The 17,230-nt window shown below is 38.4% G+C and overlaps 3 protein-coding genes and 4 non-coding genes across 7 annotated transcripts; 1 reads left to right on the top strand and 6 right to left on the bottom strand.

Annotated features, from left to right (window-relative positions):
* Positions 1-214: 214 nt before the first annotated feature.
* Positions 215-1,720, bottom strand: LOC137709478 (AAA-ATPase ASD, mitochondrial-like). Its single transcript, XM_068448573.1, has one exon. The coding sequence runs from the start codon at positions 1,718-1,720 to the stop codon at positions 215-217; it is 1,506 nt and encodes a 501-aa protein (XP_068304674.1).
* Positions 1,721-9,038: 7,318 nt separating this feature from the next.
* Positions 9,039-9,164, bottom strand: LOC137709584 (small nucleolar RNA SNORD14). Its single transcript, XR_011064877.1, has one exon. It is a non-coding gene; the product is annotated as a small nucleolar RNA SNORD14 (small nucleolar RNA).
* A 96-nt stretch (positions 9,165-9,260) lies between these two features.
* LOC137709610 (small nucleolar RNA R64/Z200 family) lies at positions 9,261-9,361 on the bottom strand. Its single transcript, XR_011064898.1, has one exon. It is a non-coding gene; the product is annotated as a small nucleolar RNA R64/Z200 family (small nucleolar RNA).
* Positions 9,362-9,422: 61 nt separating this feature from the next.
* LOC137709608 (small nucleolar RNA U54) lies at positions 9,423-9,512 on the bottom strand. Its single transcript, XR_011064897.1, has one exon. It is a non-coding gene; the product is annotated as a small nucleolar RNA U54 (small nucleolar RNA).
* Positions 9,513-9,779: 267 nt separating this feature from the next.
* On the bottom strand, positions 9,780-9,865 carry LOC137709606 (small nucleolar RNA Z199). Its single transcript, XR_011064895.1, has one exon. It is a non-coding gene; the product is annotated as a small nucleolar RNA Z199 (small nucleolar RNA).
* An 827-nt stretch (positions 9,866-10,692) lies between these two features.
* Positions 10,693-11,840, bottom strand: LOC137708370 (pathogenesis-related thaumatin-like protein 3.5). Its single transcript, XM_068447427.1, has one exon. The coding sequence runs from the start codon at positions 11,548-11,550 to the stop codon at positions 10,840-10,842; it is 711 nt and encodes a 236-aa protein (XP_068303528.1). The 5' UTR covers positions 11,551-11,840; the 3' UTR covers positions 10,693-10,839.
* A 1,797-nt stretch (positions 11,841-13,637) lies between these two features.
* Positions 13,638-15,847, top strand: LOC137708371 (serine/threonine-protein kinase D6PKL2-like). Its single transcript, XM_068447428.1, has 2 exons — positions 13,638-14,417; positions 14,983-15,847. Exons 1-2 carry the CDS (start codon positions 13,744-13,746, stop codon positions 15,842-15,844), a joined length of 1,536 nt encoding a protein of 511 aa, XP_068303529.1. The 5' UTR covers positions 13,638-13,743; the 3' UTR covers positions 15,845-15,847.
* Positions 15,848-17,230: the final 1,383 nt, after the last annotated feature.

Here is a 17,230-nt window from a genome sequence, read left to right on the forward strand (position 1 = left end):
TAAATTTTGATAAAAGTACACTTCAAGGAATTAAATTGAACATGTAATCTAGCACTAGGTTTTTTTTAAAATTTTGTTATTACACATTAAGGAAAAATACACACTGATCAGACTGTACAAAGTACAATTTAAGAGAGGTTGAAATTTATACAGACTGGTCTTTCTCTCTTTCGTTCATCTTCAAGCGCTAACTCTGTTGTCTTCACTTTTCAACTTATGTTCCATTACATTTCTCTTCAACTTTAGCAGACTGGTCTTTCTCTTTTTCTTCTTTCTCTATCTTCAGTTTTGCCTCTTCCTCTGCCTTTGATTTTGCTTCTTCCTCGGCCTTCACTCTTGCCTCCTCCTTCGCAGCCTCGAGAGCTTCGATCAAGCTCTTCAAACAAGATTCAGCATCCTGTATAACAGACTTAGGCATCAAGTTCTCAGCGACATCAGCAGGAATCATACTGGTTTCGCCCAACAAACGCGCAATCGTTTCAAACAACTCATGTGAATCCAAATCCAAATAATTCATGGCAAGCACTTTGAATGCTTCGAAGCAGCAGTAGGACAACTCTATGTGTTTGTCCATCCTTCCTCTTCTAATGAGCGCAGGATCAAGTTTCTCCACATAATTAGTCGTAAACACAATCAGCCTCTCCCCTCCACAAGCTGACCAAATCCCATCAATAAAGTTTAGCAGCCCCGAAAGAGTCACCTTGCTCGGTGTCTTTTCTTGATCTTCCCTCATTTTTCGAAATGGATCCTTATTTTCTTCCTTGTCCTCCTCATCCTTCTCCTTCTTTCGCTGTCCTGTAAGATCAAGCGAGCAATCAATGTCCTCAATCACAATTATAGACTTACTCGGTGTGTCAATCAGTAGCTTCCTCAGCTCAGTGTTGTCCTTCACCGTCGTTAACTCAAGATCATAGACATCATAATCCATGAGATTAGACATGGCAGCAATCATGGTAGTCTTTCCAGTGCCTGGTGGCCCGTAAAGGAGATAACCCCGCTTCCAAGCCTTCCCGATTTTCTCATAGTATGTCTTTCCCTTGCTGAACTTGATGAGGTCACTGATGATTTCCTCCTTCATTTTCGGGTCCATTGCTAGGGTTTCAAATGTTGCCGGGTGCTCAAACACTACGTGGCTCCACTTTGTCCCCCTGTAGGAATGCCAATTCTGTGCAGGATTGTTAATGTAGAGCTTTCGTTGCCTGTTGCTCACCGATATCGCCTTCCCTTCTTTTAGCACATGATCAAGGTAAGACCCCGTGATGATATCTCGATGGCGTTTGTGGAACGTCAGCCTATAATGTTTCTTCTCATCAGCCTGAGGATTCAAAGAAAATGAAGTCTGATTCACCGGTTGTTTCCTCAAAACCCAAAAAAGCTTAACGCCTTGAAATTCATCGGTCACTTCTTCATTGTCATCCATGCCAAGGACCAGAGACTTGCTGTCCTTGACATCATGAGCTTTTAACCGCTTAGCCCGGGTGGAACATTTCGCGCTGAGGTAGCTCTGGATGGTGGCATAGATTTCGCTTCGCTTGCGAAAATCATTGGTGAATTCATCAAAGGTGATTTGGATGTAAGGGTAGACAAAGCTCACTAATTTTCGAGTGTATCTTTCGACCGGGTACCGAAGTTGGCGAGGAAGGTATTGTTGGAATATGGCAGCAACAAACATCACACTCGCAATCACGGAGCCCGTTTGAGCCCACATTTCTCCCATCATCTTTGTTTTCGTCGGAAGGGTTTTCGGAATCTCTTGAAGGTTTACGTTTTTTTGTTTCAGCTACAAGGAAAGACATGGTTTTATAGAGTGGAGGAGATGCTCTTTTCTTGGAAGATAAGTTTTGTTGTTTACAGTATTTTATTAACGAGTAATGCTAAAGATACTAAATTTTTAAATCAAATTTGTAAATCAAATGATGTGTCACCAATAAGAAACAAGCATGTTAATCAACACTTAGTTCATAATTCAATCATCGACAATCACATTATTTGGTTTGCAAATTTAATTTTAAAATTTTGATCTCTCTAACATTAGCCACATTCATTGACTAAAGGAAAGCAAGAGGAAGTTTGCTGGGATTTTGCAATGGTAGGCCACCATCAATTATTTTGATTTTTTTCGTAAAAATATCTTTGTTAAATAACGACCAAATTGACAACAATACTTTCAATTTAATAAATGGTGGCCAAAATGATTTGATAAAAAAAAAATTAGGGTATTTTCCTTATTTAAACGAAATTTTTTTACAAAATAACCAAAATGATTGATAATAGACAAATGCAATTAATTTTAAATTTGAGAGATCAAGTAAGGAGTTATACCAATCTCAAATATCATTTTTGCTAAAAAGTCTTTTATCTTAAAAAAATAAAAATTAAAAAAATAATAAAAAACGCCTTTGTTGCACAAGGTGAATTTTATTGAATTAAAAAAGAAGGTTACTATCGTAACTAAATAATAATGGAAAAGAAGAGGCTTTCGAGGGACGTAACGTGGAATTCAAAGTTGGGTGAGATGGGCAAATTTGTTTTCTCTTAAGAAAAAAGTACATCCACATATATACATATAAAAATAGTAAAATACATTTTATATGATGGATCTGTTTATTTTTTTTGTTGAAGAATTGATATAGTTACATAAGGAAGGGGGATTTAATCTTTTAAGTCTTACAATGGTCTTGTTCATAACAAATTGATGACAAATTTGTTATTCAAAAGATTCGAACCTAAAATTTTTAAACAAAAAAAAATGAATACCACTAAACAATCTGGACCGTATTACTAAATGACATATTACTGGAGCCTAATCCTAATAATCAAGGGTAATTACCAAAGGTCCAAAGCTTATTAGTCAAGTGACAAGAGTAATTAAACATGTATGATTCAAGAAGAAAATAAAACAAACCTTTTTTTTTTCATGAAACCTCGGTGGTATGAGGGTTGATAAGGAAAAGTAAAGCTACATTTAGTCAAGAGGACAAAAATATTACCCCTAATAGCACAAGAAGAAGAGGGAACAAAAACTTGACCACCTCTTAAAACTTGAAGAACACAAGAAAAGGCAGAAAGGGGGAGCAGGGACGTAGAAACCCCTCGAAAACAAAACTTAAATGCTGCCAAGAACTGTAACCAAGCAACAATCTACAAACCTTATCCAAAAAGTACCTCGAGGGAAAGATAGGAAGCCAACACTATCTCTTCTATATGACGCTTTTGCAAAATAAGGTACCAAGTCTCGCCACATAAAACTATTATTCATTGCACCAAAATCAGGTGCCAATTTCCTCCCTTGAAATATGCAAAAAACGCAAGCACAAGTTAGCGGTACCATAAACAACTACCCAAGAAACTTTGAGAAACCATAGGACATCCATGGAGCAAGCTGATAGAAGGTGAACGACATGCATTAAATTTGTCTCAAACCAAATGTAATGCCACTCTTTATCAAACGCAATCTGAATTGCCTTTATCACAACAACAATCTTAACAAATATTGCACTTGGATAAGAAGATGAAGAAACAAACAGTCATAATAATTAAAAAAAAAGATCATTGGAGTCACGAAAAAGACCAACATTATCCACGTGACCATTAAGTTTAGAAGACCCATCTGTGTTAACCTTAATCTATCCAACAAAACCAAGAGCAACCAATCACAACAAAACCCAACAAGTGGGATCAGTGGACAACCCTATATTCAAATCTTGCTTTTTCTCTCTCGCTTTTCTATCTCGCCCAACGCCTGAACCCAAACTAAACCCTAGCCTTAGCCGTCAGCCCTTCATTTTGGGTGGACTCAGTGGCAAGCCTTATACCCTTTTCCATCTCTTTCTTCCGTCCGTTTACCTCTGAACCCTTGATTTCTGGTAGTTTTCCTCTGAGCTTGCCTCATTTTCTCCGAGCTTTGTCTCAAGTTGTTGCAGATATTATATCAAATAAGGGATTCATGTCTTTTCTTTCCAAATTGTTGTTCTAGCAACAAGTTGCTGCCCACATATTCTCAAGGTTCTAAAAGAAATTAGATGCTAGTCGGACGGCGATCTGGAACCAAGCACCTAGACGGCTAGATGGATTAGGCGATTTTAAGTAAATTTATTATACATTTTTATTATATAATAAGCTAGACTTAAAAAGAACAAGAAAAATAATAAAACATTACCACAAATTAAAAATTAATTAATTAATTGTCAAGTTGAACTTGGTTTTTTTTAGAACTTGCTGGTTGGCTGGGCGAGAGGATAAAAATAATTGTCATTAAAAAAAATTAATTGTCTAGTTGGTCTTGGTTTTATCAATTATTTTAATATTTTTTTTTTTATACCCTTGAACTGTGCCTTTGTCTTGGTTTTTTCCAGCCGTTTACATTTTATTCATTTTTCTTTCATTCCTGTGCCGTCTTTACCTCTCCCACTAAAACTCCATCTTTTATCAATCTCTCACTCTCTTACCATTTCAGTTTCCTTTTCTCAGAAAACCAGTCGTCTTCTTACTTCTCTTAATTCCACACCGCTCTGCGAGCACATTGACAAAGTTGCAAGCTTATCTATGTGCTCGCAATCCACCGTTCTCATCGCTTCACCACCTCACCTATCTCTCCCACCCTTCCTCTTCTCATCAGGTCGACAGCGAGCAAACCAAAGGGATGTGATGGCAACCAAAACTGATAGAGTCTGCAAAAAACCCACCGATTGGATAGCCGCCTAGTCCGCTCAGAACGCCTAGAGAGCACCTAGGCGGGCTCCTAACTCCTACTTGATTTTGTTCGACGATTTGGCCTAAATCGCGGTGGCTCTCTGTCGCCCAAGGCCTGGGTCGAGTTTTAGAACACTGCCTATTCTGGCTATTCGACTCCTCAATGCTTTCTCCATGGATCTCGGTAGGAAGCATGCTTTGGGTTTCGGTGGCTACTAAAGTTCAATTTGCACTATTTGGTAGAATTATGTGCATGCTTTTAGCGCGGGTTGGCTTGCCCACCCCCCCTCCCCCAAATTTTCCGTTTATCTTTTCGGTTCGTTAGTTCTTTCTAGTGGCAGTGGCTTGGCAAAGGTGGTGCAACTACTCTAGTGGATGAGGCTGGTTCATTTCCAAAGCTAAGGTTTGCAGTCTAAGAACATCCCATGGAGACTTTATCCTTCATGAAACTACTACATTTGAAGCCCTAATGAGAAAGTTCATCCCCAATAAGCTAGAAAATGGGCATATATCCACCACTTGGCTAGCAGCTTCTTTCTTTGGATAGCAAAAAATTAGGCTACATCTAGCCCCAAATGCTAGTGAGTCCCACGAGAAAAGTAGATACCCATGTGAGCAAAATTTTGTCACTCTCTCTTCATTTATGAATACACTTATACTCTCATTTTATTCTTTTTCTTTACATATTTTTGTCCCAAAGGTCTTCCTCCATTTTGTTTGTATGTTTAATGCTTAAGACATAAAATGACATAAGATGTTCTACTAAAATGGCTTACTTTTATTAATTTTCGAATAAAAACACACTTCATATTAAAATGACATTGGAAGTTTAGAGACATAAACTAAAAACATAACCAAACAACATACCTAAATTGCAAGGGCATTACAATTTAGTTATGAGATAAAATATTATATTGTCTGATTTTAGATAAACAAATCAATAGAGAATATTGAGATAAGGGAAACTAATCCAACGGTTCAACAAGTGATGAAATCTTACTTTGTTAGAATTTGAATTTTTTTTAGGTTGAAATGTTCATAATTTTTCTTAAACAACACATCCAAAAGTCAATTTAAGAAAAGTTAACAAAAAAAAAATTATCGCGTAATCAATTACTACATAAATATATATATATATATATATATATATAGCCCCATATAAAGCCCAAAAATAAATAGTCCCTCATTGGGAGAAATTCTTGTATAAAACCCCAAAGACTGTTCCAAGCTCTAAAATATGATATATCCATCACTTTTCCAACCCCATATAGAGCACCTCACTGGTGATACTCTAAGGATTGTTAAGGGTTCACTTTTGTGGGTTGTTATGTTGTATTCTTTTGGGGGTGTGCTATCCACACACCCTAAATTACTTCTCACACACCATTTCTTAATTTTTGTCCGTTGATCTTCTTCAATTCATCCGATTCGACAGTCGAAAAGTAGAAGAGTGTGTGAAAAGCAAAATGGGGTGTGTAGATATCACACCCCTTCTTTTGTATTGGGATAAACTTGTACTTTTAGTTTTGGGAAGGGGTGTGATATCCACACACCCTTTTTTACTTCTCCTACACTTTTTTTAGTTTTCAGCCTTCAGATCGGATGAATTGAAAAAGATCAACGGACATAAATTAACAAGGGGTGTGTGAGAAGTAAAAAGAAGTGTGTGGATAGCACACCCCTTTTGGGAATTGTTTTTGGACTTCCTTTTGGAATAGGATTATCTCCTCTCTTATTTCCATCATCTTCCCTCTCCTTCTTTCACACTCTCCATTTTATCTTTCTTTTTCTATAAAAAATTAATATAAAATGTTGATGTAGCTTAATTGTGACAGTTTAAATATGAAAGAAATAAAGAAAAGGGAAGAATAAAAAGGAGAAAAAATGTTACTCCCTTCCTTTTTTGTATTGGGATGGACTTGTACTTTTAGTGTCGGGACTTTTTGTACTTTTGGTGTTGGGAATTTGTTTTTGGACTTTCTTTTGTATTGGGATGGACTTGTATTTTTAGTGTTTGGAATTGATCTTGAACTCTTTTTGTATTGTGATTGACTGGTACTTTAGTGTTAGGAATTTGCTTTTGGACTTTATTTTTTGCATTGGGATGGACTTGAACTTTAGTGTTGGGAATTTGCTTTTGGACTTTATTTTTTGTATTGGGATGGACTTGAACTTTAGTGTTGGGAATTTGTTTTTGGACTTTCTTTTTGTTTTGGGATGGACTTGTAGTTAAGTGTTGGAAATTGTTTTGGAGTTTTCTCATTATGTATTAGTGTTATTTTTAATGAAATTAGCTGTTTGACAAAAACAAACAATTGGGTGCACACTAGATGATATTCAGGGGGTGGTTTGGGATAACAGTTTTATTTTAAAGAAAATTATTAAAAAAAGTTTGGTAAATGAAAAAAAAAATCGTGTTCAAAGCAGCAAAAAGCATAGACAACTTTATACATACTTCCAAAAAAATGTATTTTCTCATTAGAGATATGAATAATACCAATTAATATAAGGAAAATTAATGAAAAATGTTTGAAATCTTTGAGTTTTAACAATAAGGGCAAAATAAATGGTAAAGTAAATAGTAGCAGGATTGACTTTTTAGTATAAAAATATAAACAGTACCAAGAGCTTTTCATCAAAGTTCCCATTAATATAACTTTCATATTAACAATCTTACTCTCTTTTCTTTTCTTTTTTTTTTTCCCTAAAAGCACTAAGACCCTATTTGGTGGGCATAATGAGATAGGCTGTTTCAAACTAATTTAGACTTGTAACTCAACCAATGTTTGATGTGAAAAATTGTAACATGAATTGAATTGGCTACAAATCCAAAGTAAGGAAGTACGATGGGTTATGTAACCCAACCATACACACAAGTTACAAGTCCGTATCCGACTCTCCGTTCATCTTCCCCTCAATTTCTTCTCTTCTTGTGCCATTTTTTTTGTTTGCAGCAATCTGTTTCTTCAATTTGCTGTTGTTCATCATCTTCTTTTCAACAGACGCTCTTCTTCGTTTCAGCGACCGCTTTTCAGCCTCCAGGTCTCGTCGCGAGAACCGTTGTTTGGATTGTCGAAAGCAACACCGTCGAGTCGTCGCGAGCAGTGCAATCGATTCTTCGATGCTACATATTAGCTAAGCTAGCTATCCCATGTCCCAAGAGAGAGGAGAGAGATTCTCACATATTCCAAGTTAAACAGTCAAAATCTGCTATGCTTCATAAGCCGAAAAAACATTCATGCTTTTACCCATAAACCCATCCCATCCAATTTTTTTTAGTGAAAAGTTGTTTTATTAGAACACAACAATTACACTAGAAAAAGCCCACATTCTTTCACACAAACAAAAAGAAGACCTTCAAAGCAACCAAAGAGCTTAAAACCAAATTTTGAGCCCAAAACAAAAAAAAAACATCGAAACTAACCCTAGCAGCTTCAAACCGTCTATGCATTTGCTAAAATAGGTTAACAAAAACAACCTTAATTTTAATTCATTTTTTTTTACAAAGAAAATCTTTACAATATGATTTATAATATAAATGATTCCGTTATTCAAACACAAAAAGTTTTGAGTAAGAGTTCATACTCATCTCTTTGAGTAGCCAAGCATTATTCTTTTATTAAATTAGATGTTAAATTAGCTACCGAACGTTGTGCTATATAGTCAAACGGTGGTAAAACCTAGTGACAACTTGGACTGGATGTGTTTTCTTTGCAATCTCTTCAGGATTTAGGTTTGTATGTCACTACTCGTGCCTAATTAAGGGTGAAGTATGTGATCGTATTTGGGTCTCCATCTTTTCTTGATCATGTTCTGTGTAATGATAATCTTTCATACCCCACCCTAAGTGATTATGGTAGTGCCAGGAATGACGCTCTAGCATTAGATGCAGCATCATTGTGAACTCCTCACTACTCTTTCCTAGTAGTTTGTTAGGTTGTTTGCCTCAAAGTAGGCCTTCTTGTAAACCTTTGGCATCTTTGTTCGGATAATGCTATACCCTAAACTGCGCATAACAAATGAGTTTTTATTATATACCGAGTTCGAATCTCGGTCTCTCGCAGTTATCAAGTGATGAGAGTGCGACCCAATGGGGTTTGGTCTAGTGTATAAAAACTGGCTAGGCCACAAGATGGGCAGTTCTTCTGAGTACCATCCTTAGAGAGCTCAGGAGTTTGATCATAAAAATGGGAGAACTTTCCGTAAAACCCGACTCGGAATGTAGCCTACAACAACCTTTTTTTTTTTACCAAAAAAGAGTGATGAGAGCGCAAAAATTTATGCAAAACGTCAGCTCTTGTTATCCGAGCCTGGAATTGAAGAGGAAATAAATTGTGAAGTAAAACAATCTCAGACATCCAAGGAAGGAAAAAAGCAGCATAAGCTCTCAAGCCCGGCGAAAGGCGAAAGCTCTTAGGCGGCCACTGCGAATGTTCTTGAGAAACAAGCCTTACATTTTGTCATCATCGATATCCATTTTTTTCACATTCAAACAAAAATTCTAATTTAAAAAAAATAATCAAAAATTATAATTTAAAAAAATAATCATAATATAAATAAAAATAAAAATTCTGCTCAGATAATTTGAATTTTCATTCTCATTGATTTTTTTTTACAAAATCTCTGAAGTCTGACATGCGAATTAATTCAGAAATCATCACAGCAGAATATTGTAAAATAAATAAATATTAACCCCGGAAACAAAAATTAAACAACAATTAGAAACTAATTGCTCTCATAATTTCTCTTGAGAGTTATCCATTCATGTTCTGAATCGGAATAGCGTATACTGCCAATTCCAGGCACGTAATCACAGAGCAAGATCAACACAACATTCAAACAGATACAAAAAAAATTAAAACCAAATACTTTAAACGAAATTTTGAAATTGGTAAAAATTGGAAGAGCGATCAGAGATGGTTAAGGGTTGTCGGTCACGGTTAAATCAGAAACACGGACCAATAAGTTCCTCATCATATCACACCTAAAACCCTAATATATCAAATTAAATTGCTTTTTTTTTTTTTTTTTTTTGAGAAATTCATGAAACGAAAAAAAAAATCAACAAAAAATAGGAAGTGGAAGGAAATCATCAGAGACTTAAATACTACGAATCACGGAAAATGGAGCGTATCCATCATATTGTTGCAGTATTTTCTTCATCACCTGATTCGCAATTTCCACATCACAAACCTAAAATTAGAGAAGTAAAACAAACTAATTAAATCATACATAAAGAGAGAGAGGCGGCGGAGGCAGAGGGGGCAGCGGAGAGAGTGTGCGGTTGTGTGCAGTTGGTGAGAAACCCTAGAGTGACAGGAAGAGGAAGAAGACGATGGTTTGGAGCTCTAGGAGACTAGGAGAGCATTTTTATAGTGCAACGGCGGAGGTGTTAAAACCCTAATGCGAAGGTTCTGGATCTTGATATGGGCTTTGAAACATAAATGGGCCTTGTATTCACTTACTACGTATTCATATTGCAAAGGCCCATCTCTATACTTGTCCACAAATGAAACCCAAAAACATATATTTTGGGCTAGTATGACCAACTGGTGGGCCGGCGACAATTCCGTTTGGTTCAGTTAAACCTTCAAATCATATACCGACTCATAATTTTGCTTACTCACACTTTTTTTCTTTATGTGTGAACAGTTGAGATTTAAGTGATTGAGCGTGTGAACAAAAATCTGTTGGGGGAGAATTTCGACACAAACTCAATGCAAGTGTTAACAAAATAATAAAAGTAATATTGACAATTAAGTTCGGTTTAGATGAGTTTCACATAGTCAAATTCGATAGGAACCAAACCACTTATAGTCAAATTCGATAGGAACCAAACCACTTAGTTTGGTTTTGTTCATATAAGATTTCATTGCTTTAACATAAAATTCGAACCAAACTGCTCAAAATGGTTTGGTTTGGCTTCATCTGGTCGAGTTGAACAGTTTGAACAATTGTCTGACTACTCCTAGGTCTTTCCCTTTTAAAATTCGAAGAAATTGAGGATTCAACGAAAATAAACGTAACATATAAACATAACCATGAGAACTAAAAGCAAATAAACTTGATACTTATTACAATGAAAATACTCTTAATTCAAATATAAAAGTGGATTACAACAAATGAAGTGCAAAACTAGCCTTTTACCTACACAGAGGTATAGCCAGCAGCACCCCACCCTGCAGGACAAAATGTGATAACGTACTCACTTGCCTTGCAGGTCACCAATGGAGTTGGTGAATCATAAGCATAGCTGTAATACGAAGGGCAAGCATCTTTGAATATCTTCGAGTACACACTCGGCTTGCATTTTTCCGGGGTTCCATACTTATTCCGGCAACAAAATGAGTCTGTATCAAACGCTAAGCAAGCGCTTTTGCACGCCACAACTTCCCCTTCGTCGTTTAAAACCTTCAGCTCATCGGGGCACCAAGTTTTCAAATCTTTCAAACACCCTCTGACAGCGCAATTGGATGCCACCGGCCTTGATGAGATTGCAACCGGAAGATTATATCCATCAACCACGCTCACAGCGTAGAAATTTGGCTTGCCCTTGTCGCCTTGAAGCGAAACTTCCACTAGTGTCACCGGTGGATTGCCTATTAGTCCATTGCATGCTAATCGTCCGCCACAATCTCCTGTTTCGCAAGCAGGCTTGCAGTTGGAGACAAAGTCGCATCCTGTTCGAGCCCAAATCCGACCGCTCCATGACCACGGGGCAGTGATGGGCTGAGTATGTCCGGCGGGGAGGAAGAAGCCGCCATCAGCTATCACAGGCTGTCCGGTGTTGGGGGCAGTCGCTGGCCATATGGGGAAGGGGCACTTATTCTGTATGTAAAATGTAACTGTATGTGCCATTCCCTGTCCTGCAATAGAATATATTGATTCAATGCTATCATACAATAAAGATCAAGAACATATTTAACAATGAAAAATATGAATCTACTCTAGAAACAGAAAGTGATTTTCGCATTCACGTTTTCTCCCTTGTACAGTTGTACTCCCAATTTTTTTGTAGCCTTTGCAAGAGTAGTGCAGAAAGAGAAACGAGAGTTCACTACCGTGGCAAAACTAAACTGTTAAAAACTTAAATAGACTTTTATGTTTCAACAAAATTACCAAATAACATGAAAGTATGTATCGACAAAATTACCAAATAACATGAAAGTCCACAGTAGGAACAGAAAGAAAGCAGCAACAGAGTCAGGCAACTTCATGGTACATTCAGGTGGTATACAATGTTTGTTTAGAAGCAACATTTATAGGTAAAGTTAAATAGTGCTTCTTCTTGGATTGCACTTCAAGGTTTGAAGTGGGCAATCTTTGAAGATAATTAAGACAGGATTATAGTTCTGTTGCCCTTTAAGCAACATTCTTAAACTGCCATTTGGACCCTCCGTTGACAAATCATGAGAAGCAAAACAATGTCTAATTACTTTTGCACACAAAAATCACCACTAGCAGGCCACATGGAAAAAATAAGATGGGCAGTAATTATCAGCGGTGCCGACTGGAGCAGAAAAAAGAGTGATGTGACACTCAATTCCCAACTTTAAGGTCACTCTTTTATACGTTAAAATATTCTGTGCAACTGATTATCCATAACAATATGACTATTTCTCTCCTCAAGTGATATATTATGTGAAAAGAAAGATACCAAAATGATACTAAACATAAGAGGATATAAGTTCGGTTATACCTAAATTTCTCTCATTTTGTGTGCAAAATCTCAACCGAGTATAAACTTGTTCATGTTATACATCTCATGTGTCATGTGAAGAGCGAGATAGATAAGGGAGGATATACAATTGGTTGCACCTAAATTTATCTCAGAAAGCAGAAAGGCAAAAGCTTTACAACAATTTGACAATGGGTCAATGATGACAAAAGATTCGTGTAATATGATAAAAGAAATGTTAAGAAGACTAACTCAAAAATGACTCTCTATGAACTAATGTTGACACGAGAATTAAAGTTAAACTGTGATATGTCAGAAAATCTATAAAAAATCATACGTGAAGAGAGTCGCCTTATCATTTCTCTTGAAATATTACAAAAACTCTCAGATAATCATCAGTGCAATTAATGTGGTCATCAAGAAATTCAACCCAGGATTCTGGCCAGACCCTCTCAGTTTTTGTGCATTGTTTCCTTTCCAAAATCCAGATAATATTTGTTGCCCTTTTTATAACAAAATAATAAATGAGTTCCTTTCTTGTTCTGGTCTCTGCAAATATGTTTCAGAAATTCAAAAAATCAAAAATTGCCTCTTTTTAGTAAAATCTATTCACATACATGGAAAATGACATTATTGTCCAGAGTGGATTACCTTACCTTCTCCTTCTCCTGCCACATTCAGCGGTCAATAATATCCAATGGTATCCACACTGCATCCCCTGCATCAATTTCACTTTGCAAATCTGCTATTCACCATCTACTTAATTCTGGATGCAGTACATTGAAACTGTTCATACTCACAAACTTATATACATTAAAATGTGACGATATATCACATCCCTTCCACCAACCCAAAATTGAGAATCACATTGCACCAAACACTCAAACCAGAGGGAAGGCCACAATGGTATTGGCTGAGGAGGTGTAAAATATGTTTTTGCAATTTGGATTTCATTAGAAAAATCTGAGAGGATTTTGTCGTCCTCGTGAACAGGGATTCTCTGTTCCTCTCTCTCTCATCCTCCTCTCTCTCTCTCTCTCTCTCTCTCTCTCTCTCTCTCTCTCTCTCTGTGTTGTGTTTTGTCTCCAAGCTGTAACATTTTCTGGGACGGAGAGTAAGAAAATGGACATTGGTTCTCTCACCCCATTCTTCCCACACTCAGAGTCTCATTTCAAATTTGAACACCGTTTTTGTACACTCTCTTTTGGGTCCCTACGCTCAGCTCCCTTCTTCGCGCCCGCGTCTCTCTCGTCCTCCCTTTGACCACCTCGGTCACACCCCCATCCATCCCCATCCCACCACCAACCCCCATTTCTTATCGCGTTTTTTGTCTCTGACATTTCATCGAACATCTCATCCGCAACCTCTCAACCATGGACAAGACGTCCCCTTCCGGCGAATCCCAGGACGGCGAATCCGTCATCAGCAGCCTCCAAAATCTCAGCTTCAAAAACAGCTTAAGCATTAGCATGTGTAGCAGCACCGTTTCTGGGTCCGATAGCACCAAGGTCAGCAGCAATGGAACTCCAGAAGTATACAAGAACGCCGAGAATGCTGACTGCGAAGACGAAAGTGACAAAAGCAGTTTAAGTCACTTGGGTAATTCCAGCCTGTCCGATCCGAACGAGGGCAACTGCCGGAGCTTCTGCCCGTCGAAGCCGCACAAAGGCAACGACGCGCGGTGGGACGCGATACAATCAGTGAATTCCAAAGACGGAGACTTGGGTCTCGGCCATTTCCGGCTGCTGAAGAAGCTCGGCTGCGGCGACATCGGAAGCGTTTACTTGGCGGAGCTGAGAGGCATGGGTTGCTTTTTCGCCATGAAAGTAATGGACAGAGGAATGTTGGAGGGGAGGAAGAAGCTGATCAGAGCTCAGACGGAGAGGGACATATTGGGGTTGCTGGACCATCCGTTTCTTCCGACCCTCTATTCGAATTTCGAGACCGAGAAGTTTTCTTGCTTGTTAATGGAGTTCTGCTGCGGCGGCGATCTCCATACGCTGCGGCAGCGCCAGCCCCGGAAGCATTTTACTGAACAAGCAGCGAGGTTAGTGTCGATTTGTGTTAATATTTACCCTTTTGTCCTTGTATTTTCTCTGCGTGATGTTATTAAGGAATAAGGACGTTGTAGTTCTTTCGTCAGTATCTTGTATCCACACGTCTAACTATTTAAGACACGATTGATAATTTTTTAAATTCTTATAATAAGGATTCAGAAATGATCTTATTCCATATTTAAAGATTTCGAAAATACATTAAAATAATTAAAAACACTTTTAATGTAAATATTTTTCAAAACTGATCACTTCCTTCCTTTTCAATATCTTTATATGTTTGTAGCCACAACACTCTTTTATGTGCTTGGACCAAGATCCCAAAATCGTTGGCTCGATAGCCGTGTGGCCAACACCAATTTTGAGACCAACATTATGATTCCGTTAAATCCTCCCCCTTCCTGTTCTCTCTCGTGGAGATGGACGTACCTACATCGCGTACTGTACTGTGATATTATCTCACAGTTATAACGCAATGTCATGTGTTTTAACATTCTTACATGTCAGTATTGGTTACATTCATAGTGATTTATGATCAAATTGCATTTTGTTTTGCAGGTTTTACGCTTCAGAAGTGCTTCTTGCCCTAGAGTATCTCCACATGATGGGAGTGGTGTACAGAGACTTAAAACCCGAAAACGTGCTAGTGAGGGAGGACGGCCATATCATGCTTTCCGATTTCGATTTATCGTTGAGATGTTATGTGAGTCCTACTCTTGTTCAGTCCGGCGACGATCCATCTTATAGAATATCTACTTACTGCATTCAGCCTGCATGCATTGATCCGTCGTGCAAATTACCGGTTTGTGTTCAACCTGCTTGTTTGCAACCCTCTTGCTTTAAGCCTAGGTTTCTTAGATCCAAATCAACCAAGGAGAAAACCGAAAGAACAGGTTTTGGAAATTCGGATTCGTTGCCTGTACTTATTGCTGAGCCAACGAGTGCGCGCTCTATGTCATTCGTCGGGACACATGAGTATTTAGCTCCCGAAATAATCAGAGGTGACGGTCATGGTAGCGCAGTTGATTGGTGGACTTTCGGTATCTTCTTGTATGAGTTGCTGCACGGGAGGACGCCATTCAAAGGGAATGGAAACCGGGAGACGTTGTTCAATGTGGTCGGTCAGTCTCTTCAGTTTAAGGACGGATACAACGTCAGTTTCGCTGCAAAGGATTTGATCCGGGGCTTACTTGTGAAGAACCCTCAAAAGAGACTGGGATTTAAACGTGGTGCCACAGAAATTAAACAGCACCCCTTCTTTGCAAGCGTAAATTGGGCTCTCATTCGCAGCACGCGCCCGCCGGACATTCCAAAATCGTTTGATCTTGCTACATGCAAGTCTGCAGTGCCTCAGAACAAGAAGGGAGCTACCGAATCAAATCGATCATCAGGTCCATACTTAGATTTTGAATTTTTCTGATGAATTTTGATGGCGCGAGAGAAAGGATTTTAGCATTCTTGTGACATTGTTCATGTTCTCAATGACATATTATCTTCACATAATTGCTTCATTCAACTCGTTGCATAGTGGGGTGTAAAATGGAACCTAGCTAGCTTTCCTTTGTTACTTGGCATGGGAGTTTCTTTACCCTTAGACCTTCCTTTAATCTTGGGCTAAATGGTTTAGCCCAAATTACCCCATTTATTCTCTCCTCCCTTCCACCACCCCCCCCCCCCCCCCCCCCCCCCCCCCCCCCCCCGCGGCGGCCTTTCCTTTGTTACTTGGCATGGGAGTTTCTTTACCCTTAGACCTGGGTTAAATGTCAAATTACCCCATTTATTCCCCCCCCCCCCCCCAAAAAAAACACCACCCAACCCAAGCTAATGGGCTAAAAGCCAAACGCTAAAGCCTAGGCCAAATTACCCCATTTATTCTTCCCCCCCCCCTTTTTTTTCCTTTGTTACTTGGCATGGGAGTTTCTTTACCCTTAGACCTCCTCTAATCTTGGGTTAAATGCCAAATTACCCCATCTATTCTTCCCCCCCCCCCCCAAAAAAAAACACCACCCAACCCAAGCTAATGGGCTAAAAGCCAAATGTGGGCCAAATACCCCTCCCCCCAAAAAAACGCGTGGACTTGCCAAACTTTGGGCCAGTCTCGGCTCGCCCACTCGTTGACACGCCCCATGCGGCCCCCCTCCATTCAGCTCCCGACAGCAAGAGGCCCATTATCAGGGCCCCTGTCGGCCACTTCCCCGAGCCCAACGGCTCTTTTCCGCATCGAACAACCAACATTTAAGGACCGTTGGTTGATCCAACGGTCCATATTCAAATTTTACTTTAAAAAAAATATGTTATTTTAAAATACGTTGAATCTAACAGCTGAGATTGAATATAATCAAATCTAACGGTAAAAAAAAGATCTCACGACCCAAATTTAAATCCAACGGCTAAAATAATTTAAAAAACTTATTTAACTCAAAATTCACACAAAAACTCTATAAATACCTATGTATTTGTTCAAACATCCACACAAAATTCAATTTTCTCCTACAATTCTTCCAATTTATCTTTCTACCATTTCTTTCCATTTCCAAATTGTTCAACATGGCAAGAGATCATATTAGAGATCGTAATTGGACTTGTGAGGAAGATGTTGCTTTATGCTTGGCATGGGTTTTGATTAGCGAAGATGGTACAATTGGCACAAATCAAAATAAAAAGATTTTGTGGGATAAAATCATTGCAAAGTCTCAAGAAAACTGCAACTGCGGCGGGCGGGACGATGGTGGTGTTTATGATCAGTGAAAGTTGAAGGCTTGCTTTCTGGAAAATTTAGTGATTTTTCAATATTTATCGGAATTTA

The sequence above is a fragment of the Pyrus communis genome, chromosome 11 (assembly GCF_963583255.1).
Source record: "Pyrus communis chromosome 11, drPyrComm1.1, whole genome shotgun sequence".
In the NCBI taxonomy this organism is placed as follows: domain Eukaryota; kingdom Viridiplantae; phylum Streptophyta; class Magnoliopsida; order Rosales; family Rosaceae; genus Pyrus; species Pyrus communis.

What these genes read in the sequence shown, in the direction of transcription:
- LOC137708371 (XM_068447428.1), top strand. Translation starts at nt 13,744, where the DNA reads ATGGACAAGACGTCCCCTTCCGGCGAATCCCAGGACGGCGAATCCGTC. An exon ending in TTTACTGAACAAGCAGCGAG is followed by an intron (nt 14,418 to 14,982) that starts GTTAGTGTCGAT and finishes TTTGTTTTGCAG; the next exon opens with GTTTTACGCTTCAGAAGTGC.
- LOC137709478 (XM_068448573.1), bottom strand. Translation starts at nt 1,720, where the DNA reads ATGATGGGAGAAATGTGGGCTCAAACGGGCTCCGTGATTGCGAGTGTG.
- LOC137708370 (XM_068447427.1), bottom strand. Translation starts at nt 11,550, where the DNA reads ATGGCACATACAGTTACATTTTACATACAGAATAAGTGCCCCTTCCCC.